We start from the raw sequence: 27,177 nt of genomic DNA on the forward strand, positions 1-27,177 counted from the left end.
AATTTACAATTTAAATTTTGTTGCGCTCTAAAATAAGTATATTAGTAAGTACTTCTCTTAAAAAGCATATATGTTTTAGCCACACATTATACATTGTTTTTAAATTTACGCTCATACATAGGTATAGATACATACATATGTACGTGTATATAGTTAAAATGATTCGAAGAATTTCCGTTCGCAACGAATTAGTAATTTTAAATTCTTATACAGATACATATGCATGTACATATTATGTATAATATAGCATAAAAGAAAACTCTTTCATATAATAAAAAAGTATGCTTTCACAATTCTTTAAAGTTATCACATTCTTAAAGGTTTTTACATTACACACATTCATAATTCGAAATATCTTTATTCACACTTTTATGTTGATTTTAATATATGGTATGTACATATGTATATAGGAATATATGTACAGATATATATGGACATGAACATATATTTAAATTTTATATTTTCATCAATGCATGTACCATGCATACATAAATACTTATATGTATGAAATATATACAAATTTTGCTTAAAAAACAATCAAAATGAAAAAAAAAATTTTTCACATTTTGTGAATCCTTTTTGCCAGTAAATATCATTCCAATCCAATATCCATTTTTTTTTTTTTTTTTGAGTTCACAGAAATTATTAGAAAGCTCAAAAGAAAAAAAAAATAAAAGAGAACATCAAATAAAAATTCCTCTAAATTAGTGGTTTTTGTTGTACAATTTTCTATATGTACAATTTTCTATATGTTTGTATGTGTATACAAACGTACATATTTATATATACATATTTCTTATTATTATTATTCTTCTTCTTCTTTATAAGTTTATACAATCTTTGATTTTTAATGTTTGATTCGTTTACATTTTTCTTTCAATACTTAATGGAGCAATAATTGCATTTCAACCCTACCATTATTGTATCTGTAAATTTATTAAAAAAATTCGTTCAAATTTTCTGTGTTTTTTTTTTTCTTAATATTGCTGTTTTCTTTATACCTTGCAATAATGAAAACAAAATTAAAATACATAATTCCACTCCAATATTAATTTATATTTGTATATAAATATGTACATATGTAAATATAAACGTATATTTATGCATCCATACATAGAGTAAAATGAATAAAATGTTAATGCTGCAATATATATAGTTAATATTATGTGTATGTATGTATGTTATACAAAATTGCAACATAAAAATTGTAAAATTACAAACTAGAAGAAAACAAAAACCAAAAAAAAATAATAATAAGACCATCAAGGCCTGGATTTAAATTGAGTTTCTTTTATCACTCTTCTTATAGCCATTTTACATGGTGTCTCATCACAAGAAACCAGAGTTTAGATAGATATATATCAGTAATTACATTATGAATATAAATTTTATACAGATTATCAAGTTTTAAAATTTATCTCGATCGATTATAAAAAAAAAAACTTTTAAATTTCACCAAAAATTTCCTCAAATTTCAAACAGATTATTTAAGAAATTCTTTTGTATGTATTCTAAAGTAAAAACCGTACAGTAATTTGCAAAAGTATGTACATGCATAATTTTTGCGAAATCAAATTTTACTATTCCATAAAATTCACATTTTTTTAGTATAATGCAAATATAACAATTCATAGTAATATTATTGCTTCTACTCAATTCCATAATTTATTGCCATTATTTCTTATTACAGCAGAAACAAGATTGAATATAGGCACATGTTTGCAACTAATTACTAAACTCATCACTTTAATATTATTGAATGAATCCCAAAAATAAAGCATAATCTTGTCCAAAAAATTAAATTTTATAAATCATTTATACTTAATCATATTTTAAGTACATCCACCCAAATTTATTATTTACACATTAAGTATTATATATTACATTAAGTATTATACCTGTTTTATACCGTTTTATCGACCACATCGCGTACAATAAGGAATGTGATGTTTCACATGTCAAGTACTTTCCAAAATCATGTTAAGATCGTATCGAATATCCATGTATCGAATTCTTGTCGCAAATTATCAGAATTGACATATGTTAGGTCCCAAGAACTAAGATTAACATAATGTAAATAAGCTCTATTTCATAATATGGTTAAGCAGCCTGGGTTTCGAGAAGTTTTTTCACTAATGAAATGAACTTACGAGTATGTTTCAGCCCTTAATATAGAAAAATAAACAAATGATATACAAACTGTGATTGTGAAAACAATGAACTAGAATACCTAATTGTTTTAGGAAAATCAAGACTCGGTTATAGAAATTTCACTAGAACCGATTTTACATTTTTTATCATATGTAAAGAACCATATTATAACGAATGTCTTAAAATATAAATTTTCAGTTTTGTTATATATATCTGTAACCAACTAAACTAACTGACTAGCTTTTCAGAGAAACAGAATTACATATAAAACGAACTTGTACTAAGAAACAAATTTACATTTTTCTTAAGGTACTTATAACTTACTACTTTCGAAAAAGTTTTTAAGTATAACACTTTCCGTCAAATGGGAAAATATACTTTGCGGACGATTATGTAAAATGGCTTACCAAGTCCGCAATACTCAATCCTTCAAAAAATTTCCAAAATAAAAATTTATTTCTGTTTTTTTTGAAATCTTATAATTTACACACCTTGTACAAAATTCACATTTGTTATGTATATTTATGTACAAAAAACCACAACAAAAAAAAAAGTTTTTTTTTTAGCTGGTATAGAGAAGAAACATAGGTGCTTACTCACAAAAAACAAAAAATAAATAACATTTTTTTTGTGTTTTTTTTTCTTTGCTTTTTTACTACATTAGTACATTAAAGGTTACAGCAGTATAGTAATTGGACTTTAATAAGTTTTATAACTTACAAAAATATACAAACACACATAAATACATATGACTTAGTAACACACTTGATGGAATATTAACCACAAAACTTATTTAAGAAATTACAAAAAAAGGAAAAAAAAAACAAGGGAAAAAATTAAAAAAGAATTAAAAATAAGAAAAAACAAGCCAAAAAAAAAATTAAAATTAAAATTATAATACAAAAGCTGTACATACATGAGCACATACAATATACACTTGCATCTATTTACATACATATACAGCATGTATACATTCATATGTATATGTATGTAGATAATTATATTACTTATTCCTTTCTAAAGATATTTTTTGTATGTTTTTTTACATTAAAAAATTTTTGTTGATGTGGATTAATTCACTTTTACGATTTTATGTAATAAAAGTCATAATTTTGATGCTTTCAATCACATACAGTGAAACACAGATATTTTATTTTTTTCGCTTTTCAAATATATTAATAAAAATTTTTACTTGTGTGTATATGCAACGGGTATAGGAAGCAAAAACAGAACAAAAATCTTAATAATGATGATAAATTCTTAAAATTATATTAATCACTTTTAGATGAGTAAAAGCATTTTTCAAAAACTAATTTAAAAAAACATCACTTAAAATATTAATTTTGAATTTCAATATAGGAAACCGTATAATTATTATGTACATAATTTATACATATGATATACATGTGTGTATCCGTATATAATACTATAAAATATTTATGGTAAAATAAATTAAAAGACAAAGTGTTAAGGACACTGTATATCTGTTTGTATGTATAATGTGCAATAAGGCAAATTGTATTAAAAAACAAAAAAAAAATTATGTGTCAGCACATAGCCGATCCCATTCCATATTTTTTTGTTTTTGAATAACGAATATAGAAATTCCAACAAATTCATTCGTATACAGTCCGACAAGCATATAAGCAACACTTTTAAATGTAAGCTCACTTAAATACAAAACGCGCTCAAAATCAATTGAAAATTTAGCCCTATTTTGTTTTTTCAAATACATTTCCATATAAACTTATATGCATTAGTACAAAACTATGTTAAAAAAATTTTTATATCCATGGTATTCATGAAAATATATATGTCAAAACAGCATTTTGTTAGTTGATAAATTTTCTAATGTCAAATCGCCGAGAATTTTTTGCATATACATATAAGGTGAAAATAGAACAAGCGCAGTTTTTTAACATCATATATTTTCATATTAAAATACTGAACAGTTGATTTTAACCGTTACACTGTTGTTCTGTCTTAACAACGCAAATCTTCCTCCCCATATTCCGTTTTTCACATATTCTGTTCTCTTTATTCAAAACAAAAGGTCAATTTGGTTTGTTTCGAAGAAACTCAAGTTTAAACATTTTTAAATCTCCTGGTATATTTGTATAATCCCACAAATAAATACAAAACTCGAGTAAATGCAGATAGTTTGCGAAATTAAAAGAACAGTGTGCATATACATACCCGGATCCGATTTTATTAATTCACTACTGACATAAGATTATAAAGAGATCTTTAGTAGATTTGAAATTTTGAAAAAATAAGCCAACATCTTATTAATATATCCTAAAAACGTAAATTTTGTTCTCAGTGAAGGATGTTTTACTACAATTCTTCAAAAATTTTAGTTGACTAAATAGTTTACTCGACAAGTAGAATATACATGTTAAAAATTTATACAGTTAATTATTTTCTTAATAATATCAAAAGGACAGATCTCGCAATCGGTCTAGATATATAATTTTTAATCAATTCAATGATCATGCGAAACTATAAATAACAAGATTATTTAGACGATGGTGAAGTTATAGCGACTTCTAACTCATAATAATTTATTTATGTTTTACCTGTTATATATAAATACATTTCCACTGACAATTCAAAATATGAAATTTGTTGAGCTTACAATACCTTTCTTATGGTATAGAACGTAGTGGGTAAAAAAAATGGCCATGTCGGCACTTTAAATTAATATGTTCAAAAATATTAAAATATTTTGCCAAAATGTTTTCAATATAAGTACTTTCATATATGTACTCGTATATTGTATGCAAATAAATACACCAAAAAGCTTGTTAAAATTTAATTGATTAATTTAATTATTTTCACTTCATTTTATAATTTGTTGAACTTTTTAGATAAGTTTTCAAAAGTTAACAACTTTAAAACATATCAAGTTTTATTGTAAAACAATCTTAATGATGTTTATTTTTTGTTTTTTTTTCGCATATCTATTTAAAGAGCAGTAAATTATAACTGTACATAGTTACGAGCAGAATTAAATAAGTAGAAATAAAAATATTCATATAGATTGAATTAAAGAGCCTATTTTTAGCCGTTTTTATATTATATATGAAGGTATACTAAATTTTTCAGAGCGTATGTAATAATAAGAAGGAAACACTTGCAATATCATGAGATTTTCATAAACGTAATGCTGCAAAAATATATCGTTCTGAATATGCAATATATTTTTTACTATTCCTTCAGTTCATATATGGTTCAACTGTACTACTCATACTAATTTGGCAATGCTAATGAACAAACTACATTAGCTACATTGGTTTTTAAGATAAATATAAGGCAATTTTCACTTTTACATTTAGGTCAAGGTCTATTCTTGCTCAAAATTATATTCTAAGTTGATCTAACTACACCAATACTTCGCTTTGTGACGATATTCACAATTTTACCAATACCTCGCTTTGTGACAGCATTTTCAATTTTATTTATTATTACAAAAAATTTAAACACAAAAAATTAAAAGAATCGTTAAAATTAAAATAAAAACTTTAATCTTTCTCGAATTTAAATAACAAATTCATACATGTTAAAAATAAAGTTGGGCCAAACCAATGGTTTGTAGTATACCATTTTTCCGTATTGTAATATAGCAAAGGCCCTCGCCGCCTTTTATAGAGTATTTTGAATTATGCTTATTTAATTACTTTCAAGTAAAAAAAATGCAAATATCGCACTGAATATAGATTAATTTGAATTACATTTGTTAAACAGTGAATTTGAAGCTACTTTTTTGTTGAATTAAAATAAAAAAATGGAATTTGCATAGCAATAACTGTGCAAAAGCTACATTTATGGGTATTGAAATTTATGCGGCCTCCTTAGGTATTCTTATTTAAAATTTGGCCTCCATGGGTAAAGAGGTTCCCCACCTCTGCTCTATGGAAACTTATGTACAACTTATTGCACTTTAAAATCATAAACTGTAAACATACCCTTTGTGAATATAAAATTTGACAAAAATTGTACTACAAGTCAACGATATATAAAAGAACAGATTTATTCAAAATTCGGTTTTCGTTATTTAAATGATCTGTCGATTATTACGTTGCATACATTTTTGATGAAAATTGAAGTAGGAACTACGAAAAAATTATATTAGCCTAGCAGTTGAATACTTGTCAAATTGATCTCAAGTAACTCCTTGCGTTTTTAATGTGAAGATTAATTTTTAGAAAATTGGTGGCCATATACACTTTGACTATATACATATATTTCGGCATAGTTGTTGAAAGATTGCACATCTAAAATTTTATGTAACTAAAAAGAGAAAAATTTTGTTTTAGAAAAATAAGTTGTTTCTCACATTTAATTTCTTCATCTTAACGGAAAGTAAATATCAAACTACTTAATTCTTTTCAATTTAGTTAGAAATCTCTAAAAATTATTCAAATTTCATGAATTGTTTTTTAAATATAGCCATTAACATAAACATTCGAACATAACGAAGCAAAAACTAAAAAATTTATTTATGATTAAGTTTTTAAAATCAAAAAGTTTTACTTTTAATTGAAGTTTCATGCTTAACAAAGCAGATAACTATTATGGGTTTAATCAATATTTCTTTTTTTATACTCGTATTCTGTCTAACACGAAACATTAAAGATTTCAAAACAATACCGCTTTATTAATGAAAATAAAATCTCTCTATTTTTTTTAAATATAAATTTTTCTTTTATTATGTACATATGGAACACGCATCACATGCCACCATGCTAAATGCACTTACAAGTGTTAACATATAATTCATGCAACTATGAAACTTATTCTTCAATTATAATTTTTTCATTAAATTTTAAGAATATTAATCAAAATTACTTTTACTATAATTAATATATTCATAATCAGTATTTTTCAGTTGCTCATTTTGTAAAATGATTCACAGTACGTTACTTAATTAATCAAGAATTCACTCATCCGTTTATCACTTTCGCTTTGATATCGTTAAACATAATCTATCAAATTATTTGTGAATGAATTAATAAAAAAGTTGAAACTCCCATGTTTTCGCAATATTAATAATTATTATATTAAATATGAAATCATCTTTTTACAGAAATCTTCCTCTAATTAAAATTATAATTATAAGTTTAACACAAGATATTATTTTACTTATATTTACAACTTTCTTAGGAACTCATTCCACACTCTAGGCTAAACATTTTTTAAATGAGTTTCTATTTATAGAATGTTCAATTAATTTTATAATAAATTTTTACCAACAATTTTCGGACATTTTTAACCCAAAAATTTTCGTAAAAATTTCTTAGAAAGAGTTCCAACTCCCAGTCGATCAGTTTTAAATTTATATTCTATATATATTTAAGACTGATTGATTATTTACAAATGTATTATTTCAAAAATTATAAAAATGGTGCTAAAATTGATTAAAAATTTAATTAGATTAGAAAAGACCGTTGATGTTATTTGGTAAATTAACTGTTAACCATTAACAAAATATTTTCATCTGAGACGGAAATTAATGATCGATCTATTTAATTAATATTACTATAAACTTGGTTTTTCTGTAAAGCAAAGCTTTTTCTTCTAATTTATCCTTAAAAATGGCGTAACAAAAAAATAAAAATATCTACATATATATTATTTAAGAAAAAATAATTGGAAATGCTTCATGTCTCATTTTGAATTCTAAAAAAGAAAAAAAAACCCCGACCTGTCTTATAGTTTTTTTTTTTAATTTTTCAATTTTCCTATAAATATTTATTCAGTTTTGCTTTCATTTAACGATGATTTTGTGGATTTTTCAATCGATCCTTTATTTCACAGTTAACTCTTTTCCAAGAATTTTTATTTATTTATTTATTTTTTTGTTTTTGATCCTTTTATTCAAAACCTTTGTTTCAACTAAAAAAAAAAAAATTTTTTTTTTTGTTTTTATTGTTATTCTATAGTTCTGTTGTCTTTATTTTTTATTCATTTTGATTGCTAATTTATAATCAAAATTTCGGCTCAAGCCAAGTCAAACCATAAATACATATATATAAAACACACAAACATAACATAATATAGAATTTTTTGATTACAATATACAATCACATAAATATTATATATGTCTATCGATCTACTTATAAACAAATGCACTTATGCTTTTACATACATATATAATATAATGATACACAAATCAATTGATTTATATAAAAACAAAACAAAAAACAGAAATCAAAAGATTTTGCATATACATAAATTGTACTTGACAGTCACAGTGATTCTAAATGCCATAAGCAAAAAAACAATAATAAAAATCTATATACACATATACCTAAATATATAAATATATAATATATATATATATATATATATATATATATATATATATATATATATACAAACAATACATCCTTGCATATACATAATATTGCAACTTGTGGTATTAAGTGGAAATCAATAGGTATTTTCATCATCCAACATTTAACATTTCAAGTTTATAGAGAAGTAAAAGCAAACAAAAAAAAAAGCAAGCAAATGATGCAAAAGAAAAAACAAAGATGATTCCATACAAAAGATAAAACAATAAAAAACAGAAATAACAACTATAAATATATAAATACAATTCAACTATAAACTAGCTATCAAAAGAAAAACACAAAAATGAATTTTCGCTAAACTTACAGAGTTTATAAAACCAAGATGATTTCTCCTTAATACAAAAATACAAAAATAATGAGAGAAGAATAAAAGAAAACAAAAAGATTTCTTACTAAATTTACATTTTATAGAAGGGTCCTTAAAGTGGCTTAATTATGCATACTATTTATATTTATATATACACATACATCATATATGATTTTATTTTTCAAATAAGAACTTTATTATTATTTATGTATATATATATATATATGTACATAGTTTAGCTGTATATACTCTGTCTATCATGGTGTAAGACTTACTTACGGAAAAGCGGACGGACGAGTTTTTTTCTAAAAATATTCAAATTTGAGTATTTAAAAGTTGCATTTACTTAGATTTTAATGATCATATTCTATAAAAAAAAAAACAAAAAAAACAAAAAATGAATCTATTTTTAAAATATTTAAATTTTCAAGAATGAAATTTTTTATTTTTTCAAAAAAGAAATCCCTAATTTATACTAATAATTAACATTTAAAAATTAAAATTAATTTTTGATAATATTAAGAAATTATTTTAGTACTAAACAAATGCCATGACCAATAAAAAGCACTTTTTCATATTGAAATTTAACAGCATTATTCAGTATAGTTTCACGTGATATAATCGGAAAATAATTAAGAGCTTACAAACCAATTCCCATCCTGAATCCTTATGTGAAATCAAAAAATTTTTAATTGCTATATGATCCATAAAACTCCATACCGCATATTACTAAATAGATAAACAAACTGCTATAATAAAAATTTATTCGGTTGGTGTATCGTTAGTGTCACTTTTGAATTAGTACAGCTTATATAAGGCAATCTTATTACTTAACAGCTTCGTCAAGTTGAAAATTAGTCTCACATCTATGCACAATTTTTTAATTTAATTTCAAAAATAATTTTGAGCAATTTTATATGGAAATTGTTGAAAAGATAATTTAATAGTGTTATAGCTATGTTATAGAATGTTCTATGGAAATTTTTGTATATTTTTTAAGCGAACTTAAATTTTTTTTTATCAGCAAGTTTGTTTTATTTTATCAGCACATTTTTGCAATAAAATAAATAATTATAAATCATCTCAAATATTAAGTTCTTACTTTGTACAGTTTGACTTAGACAATTTTGAGGAAAAAAGTAGTTTTTTAAGCTTGCATTTACCTTTTTGGTTTTAAAATTCATTAAAAATCATTTCCTTTTTTTAAACAAAATTCTTTGTTAATGGTTATTCCGTTTTAGGCGATTCATTCAAATGTTTATATTTCAAGTAACTTTTTTGCACATAAGTACGACAATATAACCATATTACAAGTTAAATATAAGTTTTTCAATGTTTCATTCAACGCCACATAGTCAGATAGAAAATATTTCCTATCAAGAGCTGGAAAACTCCTTGATTTTGAAAGGAAATTAACAGATAAGAAAATATTTAATTATTTAATTACACTAAGCATAAATTTTCTTAACAAAGTTCAATCATTTAGTTGAAGAGCCTGAACAGAATGTCAGTCACTGAATGATGCGTGATGATACAATATACATATATATATATAGTATATACTTATTATTTTAATGCTATACATAATCTAGGAATGGCCAAGCATCTTGATAGTCCGAACTATTTTTAAAAATTAGCAATTTTCCACGAGCCGCAATTAAACTTGCATTAAAAATATATGCAAAAAAAAAAGGATATATCAATGAGATGAATCATACCTATCTTATCTGGGACAGAAATTTAAAACATTCTTAAAGGCTCAGGCAGACATGCAATTTTCAGTTTTGTAATTACTACTTGATTGTAAAATCGTTGCAGCTACATCTATACACGACTTAGCTATAAGTTTGTAGTTGCACGTATGTACGCTCTAATATAAATCTATGGAATAATTAAATAAGTAATCAAACAGTTGCAAAACCAAATATTGGAAGCCTAAATAAATGAGTGAGCCCTAAATGAATGAATATTATTATTTTTAGTAATTTAAAAGCCATTTTTACTAGAACCCATAGTATATGTAGAACGATAATTTCATGTATTACAATATTATGATAACACAAAAATAAAAAAGGGAACACGGGCACATTTATCAAGAGTCACATATAATTCTTCAAAGAGCCGACCCTGTTATAATAATTTCTTTGAATGTGTTTTTCAATTTTCATTTATTTGTTTATTTTCTCCCACACAACTTATATTATCAAAATATTTTTTTTAAAAAAATTCTTTTAAACAGAATTGTTTATGAACTATATAAAATGTCAAATTTTTGATCTGAATTAATAATTTTTATTAATTTGAGTTAAATTTTCAATCACAGTAGATCATTTTGTTTTTTTTTTTTTGCGTTTTTCTACATTAACCAATGTTTCTTTAAGATTTAATTTTCCATTTTTAAAATAATACACCCAACGTTATTTAATTATAAATGAACTTGATCAAAATCGAACCAAAATCTTAAAAAAGTAAAAAAAAAAGAATAAAAAAAAGTACAAAAAATCTCACGAGAAAAGAATTTTAAAAATTCTTGAAATTTATACCATCATTGGAAAAACAATCAACTGGGAAATTTTTTTTTATTTTTTTTTTATTTTTTTTTCCTTATTTTAGTTTTACATCAACAGCCTCTTTCAGTGGTCTGTTTTTTCTCTCTTTTTTTTATTCTTTTTAGCTTTTTTTTCTTACTTTTTAATAAGCATTCTTTACCAGTAGACCTTTAAAATGGAAAAAAAAACAGAGAAAACCAAATGCAAACAGAAAAACAACCAAAATCAAAATAAAGAAAAATTGGAAAAAGTTAACCGGTTCTTAACTTTAATTCTTAACTTTAAAATCAAATCAAGATAAGAAGCGAATTAAATTTTCTTATTTAATAACTTTTTTTTGTTTCATTTTTGGTTTTTGTTGTTTCCGTTGTTATTTTTACCTTAATTTTTCAATTTTTTGTTTTGTTTTCTTTTTTTACTTATTTTACGTACTCACAAACTATTTTTTCCAACTTTATTAGATCTATGTTTTTAACGCCTCCTGTTTTATATCAAATTCTAAAAAGCATAAAGACAAAAATAAAACTAAAAATTAAAAAAAAAAAAAAAAACAAGAAAAAAAAATCATCGAAATTGATTGCGAAAAAAGAAATTGTATTTATTTTTTTTTTTTTACTCGCTTATTCTTAAAAAATCAATCTATCGATTACGGCGCAATCTATTGGTTATTGGGCCAGTTTTCAGCACATGAACTCATTTTACAAAATTGTAATTTTCTTCTCACTATCTATACCATATTATAAAAGTATGTATATGTGTACTTACATCTATACAGTAGAAATCGGTTATAGCGTACACCTCAAGGGACGAGAAAAAATGAACATTATAAGCGATTTTCGTTATAACCAGTATACGAATAAAAAATATAATATATTATTTACTTTTCAATTTTTAACACTATTTTATTTACTTCTCAATTCAAAATCAACATGAAAATGGAATTTAAATGACATTGACATTCAATGCTTTAAAAAAAAAAACAAAATTTTTGTTCCAAACAATAAAAATTTTACGTCGAAAACTATTTTGGCTACGTACTTAACAAACTAGATGTCGCTCAAGCAGATCGTTATTACCAATTTTATTTCCATGTAAACGGAAACGTCGCCGAAATAAAAACAAACGTTATAACCCAGTTTTTCGTTAAAACCAATTTCGTTATAAGCAATTTTTTTCCATACATACATTTATAAAATTAATTATGACTTTTTTTTACACATACATAAAATGAACCTAACTTTTTTATTACTTTTGTATGTTATAACCGATATACGTTATAACCGATTTTTACTAAATTTTCTAATAAAAGGTAGTACTGTATGTATAACATACATACTTAGGTATCAAAAGCCATACAGGAATACTATGAGATATTGACGATTACAAAAAAAAATCCAAAGTGAAAAACCTTGAAGAAATTTTAAAATGGAGCAAATTACGATTTATAAAGTCAAATGCAATATGTCTCAAATTATTTATGCCTAAAACTATGTTAGGCATAAATAATTTGAGGTGAAATTTATAACTAACATGATTTTAGAATACATGCAATAAAATGGTGTCTACTTTTTGTCTTTAGTGTTATAAAAAATATTTACTTTATGTACATGTTTATGTATATGTATGCACTTTTTCCAAGCGTATATATATTTGCTCAATTACATATAATATGTAATACTTGTATGTCAAAAAATTAAGATTTTTTTCATACTCATTCGGCGCGTACAATAAAAATGTTAAATTTTCTATTGGAATGTATTTTTCTTACTTACTTTTACCATTACAAATATAAATAAGCGTTTAAGATTTAATACAAATCTTATACATTTTACAATGATTCCAGTATTACATTTTCAAATGTAATAGCCGTGATACTTATAGCCGTGAAGTCCACTTGGATTACGAAAAATCGAAGTATAAGTACATACTCGGAATTTGGGATTTATAATTAATTAATCAGGATAATTGGAATAGGTCGATAGCTTACAGAATTTTCAAAATTTTTGAAACTGTTACGTTCTAGCCCTTAGTCTTAGATTCATCTCATCCAGTAAAATAATAAAAAAGATTTTCTTTAATTTAAAAATTTATATCTATATTTTATTAGAATAGATTTTTTTGAAATTAAAATTCATTACCTATTTACGTTTTGCGAGTAATTAAAGAGATCGTAGCAATACTTATTTACTTACATTATGTAATGTAGTGTATTAAAATTTTCGAATTCACTTTAATTGCAATTGATTATGGTAATTATAAAAAATAAAATTGAATTTTATAGATGATTTCCAAAATATTTTTAATTTATCGTTACAGCACTTCCAACTCCTTTGTTTGAAACTCTTACAATGGTTTTTCGCCCTGCCAAATGCTTTCAATCTACATTAGTTTACGAAATTGGAGGAATTAATCAAAAACTTATTCCATTTTGCGAACTTTATTACAAACATCATAATAGAAGCAACCACCCATATTCTGTTAGGTGCATCTTTTGACGTGATGGATTGTTATTCAAAAATCTTGTCTTGTTTAATAAAAATAAATGTTCTACAAGATTATAAAAATGCCTTTTAAACACTTCCTTTAAATTTTAGGGACGATATCAAGTTTTTGGTTAACATACCTAAAAATATGTAGTTTTGACTCTTAGAGGAGATTTACTTTAGCCTTCATAGATTAAATTCATAGTGCATGCACAGGCAAACAGTCCGACATACCGACAAACAGGCAGACCAATAGCTTGCTAAAAATAGTTTACTTACACTTCCCTACAGTGGAGAAGTGCGTCTCAACCGAAAACTAGATATGCGAAATTTAGTGTGACTAGTTGTAGTAACGGCAAAACAATATTAACCACATTTTATTAATACATGTATAAGTATATATGTATGTATACCATAAGTATATTTCCATTCATTAATATGTTATACGGAATGAGAATCGCGTATCATCTTAATAATACATTTTGCATCAATATACTTGCATTATGTATGTATTTTATATGGACTATTCTTTCACCGCGAATTATTTGTCAAAAAAAATATACGATTTTTGTTTGTTAAATATGTATGTATGTTCAATGTATATTATAATTTGTGAAACGAGTAAAAAATAAAATTGAATCAATCTAAGGGTTTGCAAAATAGCACTTTTCCCTTGAATAAGTGACAATACAAATTATAAACAATGAACTACGAGTACATTATTCAAATTACTTGCGTTCAAAAAATATATATTTCAGGTTGTTGCCTACAGTTAGACTGAGCAAAAAAAATTAAAAGAAGCATATGGCCAATTTGTACGTTTAAGTTTGTGAGTAAAGATAAATAAATATATTGTCTAATGGCATGTCATTTACCGTTACCTTTTTGCTTTTATAGAAGTTTGTAAAGGCTTGGAGTTTCAGAAAAGCAAGGAGCTGAAATACTTGCTCATTGATTTCTTAATAGTTCAAAAGAGTTGTACAAATTTCCAGAGCCGATAACTTGGGAAGAGGTCGAGGTAAATGAACTTTTCCTTCTAACGAAATATACTATTTATTTTTTCGTAGAAATTGCTAAGTTTCAGGTTCTTAAAACTTACCGTCTAGAAGAAAAATAATATCAAAAATTAAAAAAACCGGTTTCAAATAACGATTATATTCAACGGCCGTTTAAACATTTTAGTGTTTGACTATATTATATCGCGATAAAACAAGCCGTTTGCAGAATTTAAAAAATGTTTATGGTGTAAAAATTTTATAAACAGACAAGCGGACACCCGACTCTTTTTTCAATTTTTTTTTGGAAAAATGCTAAGAAGAGATGAAGAAAATTAACGAAAAAAAAATAAAACGCAAACGCTTTGAAAGTTCAATTAAACTATTGAAAAGATTAAATATCGAAAATCTTTACCACAATTTTTTATGATATGTAGAGGAATATAATGGAATCTTCATTTTCAGATTTTTTTTTGTTTTTGTACTTCGCATTTTTTTTCTTATTTTGTAAAATCAAGTTTATACTTAAATTAAAATTGTTAGTTACATCACCTGGTGTTCATTTAATTTAAAAGATTAATTTTTCTTTTTCAATCATCCTCCTCGAAACAAAAAAAAATCGAAAAAAAAAAATTTATAATCGATTTTACCGACTATTATGATAAAATGCGAAATAATTTTACCAAAAGTTTTCATAAAATAAACATTTATACAAGTTCTTAACTGAGTCCTCTTCATATTAATAACCTTATTTTTATAAGAAAAACTCGAACAAATATTGGTATATGTGCAAGTGTTTAGCATTACCGTTATGTCAAATATTTTAATACAAATTTTCCAATTTTATATTATAAAATTTTAAACACAAGAAAATTTGCAAAATTGTTGAATATTTCAAAATTTGATAATTATTCTTGATGTAAATTTTTATTCCTAAATAAAGCAACTAATCACTCTTCTCCATTAAAAGAAAACCAAATCGCTCAAACTGTAAAATCAATAAAATATACAACAAAGGCTCATTCTAATAGTAAAAAATTTAATTGTTTTTGCAATTTGGAAAGGAATACATCTTCGTTTAATATGTAATCTGGTGATTGAACAAAAGAAATAAAGACAATCTTTGTTTCTTTTTTCTCTTTTTGTTTAGAAATTAAATTAGAATGAAATTTACTTATTTTTATGATATAATGTGACGACTCTATTTAAGCATCAAGAAATCAGTGAGTTAATACCGTAAAATAATTATTTAGGTGATGATCTGTGACACACCTTGTTGTGTCATCACCGCAATTCCCATACATTTATAATGAATCCACAAAAACTTCCGGGAAATATCCCGATCATATATCCATGTACTTCAGTTTATATTTTACAAATTTTTAATTGTAAAATCCTTATTCATATATATAAAGGATACACAGATACATATTAATAATAATATATCAGTTTCTACAAATTTTCATATATATTCATTATGTTAAATTCACGCCTTAATATTATTATGCATCACAAATAGTATTAATTCTATTCTTATAAAAGAAAGCATTTACTGTATTTTCAAATATACAGTCAAATATTTTATATAAATTTTAATTCGTTAAAATGTGCAAAGAAATTTACCAGTCCTATTAACACAGAAAGTTTCTCGCTTAAATCTTCTGTTAAACAACTATAAGAAAATAATACCACAGTCAAAACAATCTTAATATCGCATCGAAAAATGTCCAAGAATTTGTTCCATGATTTCCGTGATCATATTAGAATTTCTTTTCAAACTCCGTCATAGTACAGGAGAAATAGCACAAAAACCTTTTCTATTTTTTAATAAAGTTTAATAAGATTTTAATAAAATTTAACGCTAACAAAAATTATCATTCTTTTTGATTTTTAATAATTTCAAGTGTTGTAATTCTTATTTTGTTATTTTCTTATCACAATAGCCTCTCTAAAAAGCCGTTGACATTTTTAAGAACCGTTATTTTGAGAAAGAAAAATTATTTTAAAAATTTTTATTGATGATGGATTTTTATTGATTTGGAGCTTATAAACAATACAGTATCTAAATTTTGCAAATCTTAGTTTGGTGATGGGGCTATAAAAATTCTTAAGTCAAATGTTATATAACTTTGAGAAAATTTTGATATGTTTTCACACAAAATGAGTACTTTTTTCCTAAAACACAAGACTCAAATATATTAATTGGAAGATCCTCTTAGTCTCTACTGGCTAACGCCTAACCTCATCTATTTCCCTTTTTTACCTCTATTTATTTCCCCTTTTACCTTAAGTAACCCCTCTGAAAGATCTGGTACCTGCCCATTTGTGTAGATTGGGTCGGAAAACTAACGAGTGGACAGGTTAAGTACGCTATAAGATACGTAACTTCAGTAGCGTCTATCCAAGAAATGGCGGGAGCAAGTGCGCGACTGACGTGGGCTCACGGTATAAATGTTTAGTAGTTGCTCAAAACAGGTACGCCAATTAAATTGGTAAAATCACCTCTGTGGAGACTTCAACCACACGAGAAGATTTTGTAACAGAAAAACAAGGCGCTCAATTCAATTATGGCCATAATCACCCAGCAAACTAACAGAGTTGTCTAATTGCAAAATAATTGCCGAAGAAAAAAAATATGATTATCTAAAATTAAGCTAGCCCTGTTTTAAGAAGTGTAGTTCCAGTACAATGTACGACTAACAGCCAAAGTGCAATTAATCATCCTAATCTATATAAAAATAGTACAATAACTAGAACATTTATCCTAACATATATAATGTAGTAAATGAAGTTACCTATTCCCAAGCAGCTCGTGCTAACTTTTCTAGCAACCTAGGTAATAGTAAGTGGGCGAGAAAAAAAATTGTTAAAAAACACATTTGTGATAGGATTCTAAATTGGAATGCAAACGGGTTATTAAACTATATCTTAGAGCTACAAGCACTTTTACATAATGAAAAAATTGGTATTGCATTAATATCTGAAACATATTTTACTAACGAGAGCTATGTAAATATAAAAGGTTACATACTTATGTACACAAGAATACCATTCAACCCATCCTTCAGAAGACAAGGCGAAGGGTGGGACCTCAATCATAGCCAAAGAGAATATTACATATTATGTGGAACCGAAAATAGAAAAATATCATATGTAAGTCGCATCTGTCAGAGTTTAATTGAATGACAAAGAATTCAAAATATCAGCAATTTACTACTCGCGTAAACATAATCTCAAAGTAGTAGAATATAAGACATTGTTTGAAAGTTTAAACAAAAAACACAAACAAAAATATGTGACGACTCAAATGCAGAACACTTTCTTGGGTTCCAAAAATAGTACACCAGATCTTATTGATTTCTTTATAACGAAAGGTAAATCAGATGACTATACACATGTTAACGAAAACTTCGACTTAAATTCTGATCATTCTCTGATTATTCTAACTATAAGTGGTTCAATAATTTTGAAAATTGAGCCGGCAGGACTGGCAAATAAATCAACTAACTGTTGTAATTTCCGGGAAGAATTATATAAGAGTATCCATTTAAATACGGCACTAAAATCGATTGATCAATTGGAGGATGAAACTGAAAAATTTATGAAGCAAAACATGGCAAATGCCTCGTTTTCCTTCAGACAAAACCAAGTTAAACCAGCTAAGTGATAAACTTTAAAAATTATTGCATGAAGCAGATAACGAAACTATTACGAATATAAATTATATAACCTGACAGCTGAGAAGAATTCAATTTATTCTTTGTGGAAAATCACAAAAGACATAAAAAATCCAAAATTACAAAGTCCACCTTTATTTGAAAAAGAAATTTTGATCACAGATTCAGAAAAGGCCAACTATTTTGCGAATCATTTAAAAAATATTTGTAAAACTCTTCTCAATAAATGATCAAAATATGCCATCAAAAAGCTACTCTATATAATGCAGTAATAAGATTAGAATATTTCCCTGTAATATGGAAATTTGTTAAGGTGCTGACGGTACAAAACCAGGAAAACCAGCAAATGCAATGAAATCCTATAAACCGATATCACTACTAACCATATCTTAGGTTTGATTGATTTTAGCACGTATTATCCCCACCATTGAAGAAAAACACCTAATACATAACCATCAGTTTGGATTTAGAAAAGCCTCTCAACAATAGATCACTCGAGACATTGCAGTGAATCTACCATTTTAACATTTACAAACCACACGGCTATTTTAACGCGATGTTAAAGAATTCAAGAGAGCACTGAAAAAGCCCAAAAATTTCTGAATGAAATAGTTACATGAATGAAAAAATGGAGAGCGCTAGTGAACGAGGAAAAATCTACCCATTAACTTCACTAATATTTTTCCATTTTCTATATAAAAAAAAATTTTAACAATTATGGATGCATTGTGAGCGTATGAGTATGTCTTTGTACCAAAAAATGTGGTACTTAAAAAACAGCTTACTTAACAAAACTTAACGAAAATTTCATGAATAATGTGTATTTAAAATATAACGAATTTCAAATCGGAATAAAGTGGTTTAAAAGATTACTTAAATCGAATTTATAGAAATTTTCCATGTTTGGATCTATAAAACTTTTAAATTGAATTTTTGAACAGTTTGACGAAAAAATTGAAGAAAAAAGATATGATTTTAGATACTTAAACTTCAGTTAACAGAAACTATTGACATTAGCTTTGATAATTTTTAATTTTTTTCCAATAGTTATAACATAGTAAGTTACGAGTCAGTAATACTGCAGTGTTTTACTTTACTTATTGTGCTAGTGTGACTTTTATGAAGCGAAAATTATGATAACTTGTGCACATCGCCGACGGTATGAAGCTAAAAGCATAAGTTTGTGTAATATAAACAATTATTGTTTTTTAAAAACGCAATTTTGTAGTTACTCCATTCTTCATAAAAATTTAAAGTTTCAGAGAATTCAATATAAAATTGAATAAATCATTTAAATTATATTCGCTAGCTAAATTTCAAATGCAATAAAAATTTTTGAAACAAATATTGAATAAATAAAGCAAACAAGTAAATCTACCAAAATAAATATGAATTTAAAAAATATTAGAAGTTATTGTACACCTGCAGGAAAAACTTTATTTTCGGAAAGTATGAATTTTAATACACATATGTTTATATATATAGAGATTTATATATATAACTATACAACATATGTTCACATTCATATACAAGCACAATAAAATATGCAATACAAAAAATTTATCTCATATAAGCAACACACTAACACATGAATTTTATGCAAGTGCATGAATGCCTACTGTAAATTTTATTTCGTTTTCCATAAGGATAAATGTGTGTATATATACATACATACATATAAAACATATTATTTTCAATTTATGATACGCTCAAAAATTTAAGTCATCATCCGTAAGTATTTCAATTCTAAATATAGGAAAATATTTTTATAACAATCACTACAATCTGCTCATTTAGATACTAATAATTGTTTTATAATACTTTATTAAAATTTTTAACATATAAAAAACATATTTTCATTATAAGTAATAGAAATTAAAACCTGTTAAAAAAATATAATTCATTAGTAGGTTAATAACATATATGTAAATACAAGTGTGTGTTTATGTATTTACATGCAAAAAATATATAAAAATATTTCCTAAAAATAGTTCAATAAGGCAATATTGCGTCATAACCAATAATAACGATGGAAGGGAAAAAATTAATACCAATAAAATTAGATATAAATTTGCCCAAGGCTAAAGCTACTGCATTAACATGATCGATTTTTTACGCGCAACTAAATTGCAATATAAATAAAATAGGGTTGCCAGATAATAAAGAAAATAAATTATAATAATAAAGTATAATAAATTATAATTATTATATATGATAATAAATTATAAAAAATATAAAGTTATATTGTTTAATTATTAATTGATGTATGTATATATATATATATATGTACATGTTTTTCAATCAAATTAAATTGATTAAAATCCCAACGTAATCATACATATACACACATACTATTTTAATTTATGATTTCTGACCAAATAAAAGTTAAGGGCAAGTGAAAAGGAATTAAATAATAATCATTTAAAGTAATACTTGATCTACTAAATTTGTAATTTAGTTAGAATTTTGTTAACAAACTAAATTGTAACAGTAACGGTTACAAATTGTAACATTATTGTCATTTATTCATTATTTTTAATATTGAAATTTTTTTTTAATTAATTATTTTACAAAGATATTAAACTTTTATTACAATTATAAGTATTATATCGCCCTAACTATCAAATAAATTACCATCGAAATGACATAGTTACATATATATGTATGTATGTATGTATATTTTATTTAATTTTCATGAAGTAGTTAGTATTAGAAATATTAATTTAAGCTCAGAACTATTTCAATTTTTTTTAGCAATCGTAATATGTAACAAATGTTTTAGTAAAGAATAATTTTTTTGGTTTATTTCATATTTCTGTTTATACATACGTATACTTGCACTTAATATTATTGATGCAATAAAAATTTGACGTCTGGTAGCTTTACATTTAATATAACATAAAAATTTAACTTTAATATTAAAATACTAAAACAAAAATATTGAAATATATAGAAAAAGAAATAAGATTTCAAAGTTTTCTCTTCATCATATGCACTTTAACAATAAATCTTTGTAAAATTCCAACAAATTTTATATTATGCACATACATACATATTTAAGTAAGTATATATGCAGACACATTTATATTCAAAAATGCATTTATAATCACTTCTTTAAAATATGAAAAAAAACCAAGCAAAAAAAAAACAAAAGTTTCCTTAATTTTCTTTTCTAATCTAATCGAAATTTGACAACATTGCATGATTGGTATTTACTACGTACACAGGTATACACAGAAACATTTTAGGTGTTTATGTGCAGAAAGGTGTACAGGGCCATTGATGATGATGTATAAGGTAAATGCCGCCAATACAACGATAATTTCTCTATTTCTTTTTTTCTCAAATCTGTTTTTATATTAAAAACTTAAAGTTTAATTGCTTGCTTTTTCAACACACACACTCACACATGCAAAAACACAAGAAAAAATAAATAAATAAATTCGAACAAAAAGTAAGATGATAAAATTTTATAATATTTTTAAAGAGATTGAGAAAAAAAAATACCTGTTCAATCTCTAAAATATGCATACACGAATACATTTACAAATATGTACGACGTGTTTCTTTCAAGACTATACGTATATTAGTTAATAATGTAATGTATAATACAATCGCATTCAACATATTTTTACACAAAAATTTTAAACAGGTAAAATTCACTGTTTCTTACTAAGGTTTCATTATAAAAATATTAAGCATTTTACTTTAAAAGTTTGTATAGTAATAAAAATAAATGTATATATACTAATATTTACATTCGTATATGAATAAAGGTAAAAACATAAAAAATATACGAGTATTAGTAAATGAATGTATGCATACATTGAACAGGTATACAGCATTAATAAGTTGGTACACATTTGGTTTGCTTAAATTGACAGCTATGATATTGAGAAATAAGAATGCATATTAAAACAAGAATGTTTTCTTTTTAAAATAATCGCTTGTATGAAAATGAATTTAAGAATAAACATATACCTCCATACATACATACATTATTATTAAATCGAAATTTACATCAAAAATTAAATGAATTAAAACAATTTAAGAAATTCTACTTCCTCTTATTTTGTTTAAAGTCAAATTAAATTCAGTTCTTTTATGTAAGATGCAATATATAAAATTAAAACATTTTAATAACTGAAATAATATTGCGAGACTTTCTGATCAATTCATATTAATTTTGAAAAAACCTTTATACAGAGTTTGTCCGGTGTTGTCAATGCAGACGTGACTTACATATAAAACAATAATTTAATACAACCCTATGAAAAACAACTAAAAGTTGTTAAATAATGTAGAAAATCAATGCGCAGCCCTAATTTTCGGTTAAAATTTTAGTTTCGAGAGCTTAGCAGTATAATGTTCGCTGTTCGATTATTGTAGTGCTTTATTTTTCTTCCTAAGAGGTTAACATATTTTTTGGTTTTTTGTAATAGTACATTACAAAATTTACAAAATTTGATATTGGAAAAATTAAAAACTAACTTCGCACTAAAGCTCGCACAAAGTTGTACTCAAAGCAACAAATACTTGATATTAACAAACAATTAACATCATGAAAATTATTGGGTGAAAAAATTATATTCCAAGTTACACAAAACTGCTATATGAACTAGGTTTTTCTAACAGTTTTCACTCATGTTTCTTTATAGCTAACGTACTCGTATTATTAAACCAAATTAAGGAAATATTTTATAACGTAAATCTGTTAGTTATGAAAATTTTTAATTTTCTAACTGGCTTAAAATTCTATCATGCAGTTTACATAGGGGAACCATATAGAATATAATTTGTTCATAAATGTGTAGATGGCAAATTTTGTAATTTAACAGAATTAACATTAGAGCTCTGTTGACGCAAATCTAAAAATCTTTGTTTAAAAATCAAATTATGAAATTTCTGCAATAAACCTTATATGTTCAAATAAATCATAAATTCTAAATAAATTATACAAACTGCAACTAAAGCCACATATTAAGTATACGATAAGTATTATTAATAGTAGACTGCTTGGCATCGTATATATAAAAGTTTTATTAACATTTAATGCTATTAATTTATAAGTTAAATGATTTGCAAAAGAATATTTTTATATTTTTTTGTAAACCACTTTTGTTGAATAGTATAAAATTGTACTTGAAGTGAAGTTGTATGAATAATTAAAAAAAAAAAAATTTATATAAGAATTTTAAATTTACATGTTCAACACCTTTTCTCAATTTTGAATTCATATGAGAAAGCTTTTTTTTCAGATTTTATCTAAATTTTTTTTATTGAAGTTATAAAATATTAATCTATAGATAATATTTTTTTACAAACAAGAACGTATAAATCAATTTCATGTATGTATGCAAGTAAGTTCGTCATAATTTTATACAACATGTAACAAGAATTATTAAATTTTCTTTCAAAAGCCTGTGTATATATGTATAAATACGTATATAAGCGCGGCGTAAGAACAGGCAGTTGTAAGCATTTACATTCTAATTGCACATATAACTTTTTCTACAAAGCTTTTTAATAATAGTACTTATCTAAAGAATAAAATTAAGATGTAGGAGTAAACAACTTATAAGAAAACAAGGTAAAAGAATCAAGCCACCTACCTTTAATATACAATGTCCAATAGCTTCATTCTCTGCAACCGATACATTATAAAAACTGTGTTCGAAAATTGGTTCATTATCATTAACATCATGAATTGTAACTAAAACCGTTGCCGTAGAAGATAAGGGTGGCTTTCCACTATCCTTAGCTACAACTGCTAACTTTGGTACTGGTTCTGTTTCACAATCGATATGAGAACGAGTTGTTATTAATCCAGTAATGGAATCAACTTGAAACCATTGTGAATGAGTATCAGGTGTCTCAATTAAAGAATATGATACTGCTGAATTAGTTCCTTCATCTTTATCAACTGCAACTACTTGAATTACAGAGGTCCCTGGATCAGCGACCTCCATTACATTAGCATAGTAAATTTCTTTTTCAAATTCGGGTGGGTTATCATTTATATCCATTACTCTTAAATATATTGTTTTTGAAGCATGTAAAGGTGGATTACCGTTATCGGTTGCAATAACACTCAGAGTATAATTTGGAGTACTTTCACGATCTAATGGTAAGGAAACTATAACTAAATAAATTATATTATCGCGTGTTGTTAGACCAAAACGACCATCACCACCAGTTAAAGTTACATTTACATTCGAATATTCCGTTTTCGAATCTGGATCATTAACAGATATTCTAGCTACAAATTCGCCTGGTTGCGCTGATTCCGATATTTTTGGTGTAGCATCATCACTCAAAAAAATAACATTTATTGTAGGCTGATTATCATTGACATCCGTAACACGAATAGAAACAAAAGCTGTCGTTTCTAAAGGTTGTTCACCGTGATCTTTTGCCACAACAACAAGTTCATGTAATTCTTTTGTTTCAAAATCTAATGGTTTATTAACAGATATTAAGCCTGTTGTTGAATCAATTCGAAACATTTGAACCTTATCACTTTGTCTTCTATTAATTGAATATTCTACCAAACCATTTTCACCAGTATCAGCATCAGAAGCATATACTTGTAAAACACTAGTTCCAACCGTTGAATTTTCCGGTATAGTTGCAAAATATCGCGACTGATTAAATATAGGTGGGTTATCATTTACGTCCTGTATAGTTATATTAACGGTCATATGACCTTTCAGGGGTGGATTTCCACCATCTAGTGCCTCAACTACTAAACTGTAAGCTGGTATTGTTTCTCGATCTAGAAATCCATTAATTTGAAGATCTAAATATAAAACGCCATCACTTTCCCGATGCGGTGACAATCGAAACGCGTTATTTACATTACCGGACACGATATTATAACGTTGCGTATTATACCGACCTAAATCAGAATCTTTCGCCGGTTTTAATGTATGTTTAACGTCACGCGGAGTATTTTCCGGAAACTCAATATTCATAACCTTATACGGAAATGTGGGAGCATTATCATTTTCATCGAGTACATTTATAATTACACGAATATTTTCGCCACTACTTGGTACTGCAACAAAACTATATTTATAATGTGTTTCGCGATCTAATTGAATTTTAGTTCTTATTTCACCAGTACTTCCATTTATTTCAAAATCTGTAACCGAATTGTTGTCTGGAACGTGGACAATATAATAAGGAGGTCCACTTACAATGCCTGGAATATTTTCACCGATTTTTCCAATATAATGACCAATTGGTACACCTTCAAGCACTTCCATTTCTTGAATACGTTCGCTAACGGCAGCTGATGTAAAAGTTGCAATTGTTACTAACATTAGCCATGATATCATTAAATTGAGAACGTTTGAAAAAACTCTCATCAAATTTTCTGTATTACTATAATATTTTAATTTTGTATGGTGGCTTTTTATCATTCTAATGAAGCACGCACGGCTTCGAAAATTTCTCGCCATTTTTTTTTGAGACAATCATGTGGATGGTTGAGAACAAACATTAAAATGCTTCTTGCTTAAATAATATAGAAAATATTTCTAACGACGCTCCTGATTAAACATATTAAAAGAAATTTAATTTATTTTCCAATGAACCATACGTTGAAATCTGAAACCATAAAATATAAAATTTTGTTAAAAAATTATTTAAATAAAAAGGAAAATTAATGTTAATTGCAATATATTGTTATTTGTTTGTTCGACATTATATATATACGTAGCCTATGTATTCAGAAACTTGAAAGGAAAACTTTTAATCTTATTTTTATTCATATAATTTTACAACTTCAATGAAATAAGCTACGTAATCAATAATATCTTGCGCCGCAAGTCATCAATCACAACTTTATTCGAGTCCGCTACTTATAACCAGGCGTGAACCTTTAAGGTGAAGGTAAGAAGGGGTAAATCTGGCACTGAATATTAGCTTTACCTAAATATATATATACAAATAGCTCGCGTGCATGGTAGGAAAATTGGCGTTCAGTTATTGGAAACAAATTTACTATAAGAATAAAATGGAACAAGATATTTTAAACAAATATTCAAAGAATTACATATCACAAAATTAAAAGAATTATAAATATCGAATGAAAATTATTGTTATTTAAGTTCGAAAAAAATTGGAGTATAAAACGGTGTTGGAATTCCAATTTCAAATTGCAAAAAATATCAAATTCTTATTCTATTTTGCAAAAATCTCGCGTAGAGAATGTTTGAAATAAAACATAGAAAACAGTTTTAAGTGTATTTATTGCATCATTTAAATACTACATTGCTTATAATAATATAGATACTGATATGAGAGAAATCTGGTATGTCGAATTATCTGATTTTCATAAATTAAAACTAAAAATTTTTAGTTTTGGAAGTTTTGATATTTGTTTAAAAAGATTCTAAAGTTTTGAATAAAACATTTAAGAACAAATTAACCAAAGCACTTAAAAAAAACCAAGCCTTCAAAGAATATCATTTTTAATAACTACTTAACCTCATTTATTTTAAGATTCTTCAACGACAAGAAGTATTTTTCTACATAAAAAATCTTAGTATTGACAATTTCGTCTAAAAATATGGTCTCCCTACCGCATACAATGCGATCCCTTTATTGTATGTGAAATTTTTTAAACAATAATACTAAATTTTGAACAAAC

The 27,177-nt window shown here is 25.5% G+C and overlaps 1 protein-coding gene across 1 annotated transcript in view; it reads right to left on the minus strand.

Annotated features, from left to right (window-relative positions):
- Positions 1 to 26,077, minus strand: part of LOC129615011 (protein dachsous) — a 47,421-nt gene extending 21,344 nt beyond the window's left edge. Inside the window, exon 1 of the mRNA XM_055530049.1 lies at positions 24,134 to 26,077. Coding sequence (XP_055386024.1) covers positions 24,134 to 25,984 — 1,851 coding nt within the window. The 5' untranslated portion in view covers positions 25,985 to 26,077. The remainder of the gene's footprint in view (positions 1 to 24,133) is intronic.
- Positions 26,078 to 27,177: the final 1,100 nt, after the last annotated feature.

Source organism: Condylostylus longicornis, unplaced genomic scaffold, assembly GCF_029603195.1.
Source record: "Condylostylus longicornis isolate FDR11 unplaced genomic scaffold, ASM2960319v2 ptg000135l, whole genome shotgun sequence".
In the NCBI taxonomy this organism is placed as follows: Eukaryota; Metazoa; Arthropoda; class Insecta; order Diptera; family Dolichopodidae; genus Condylostylus; species Condylostylus longicornis.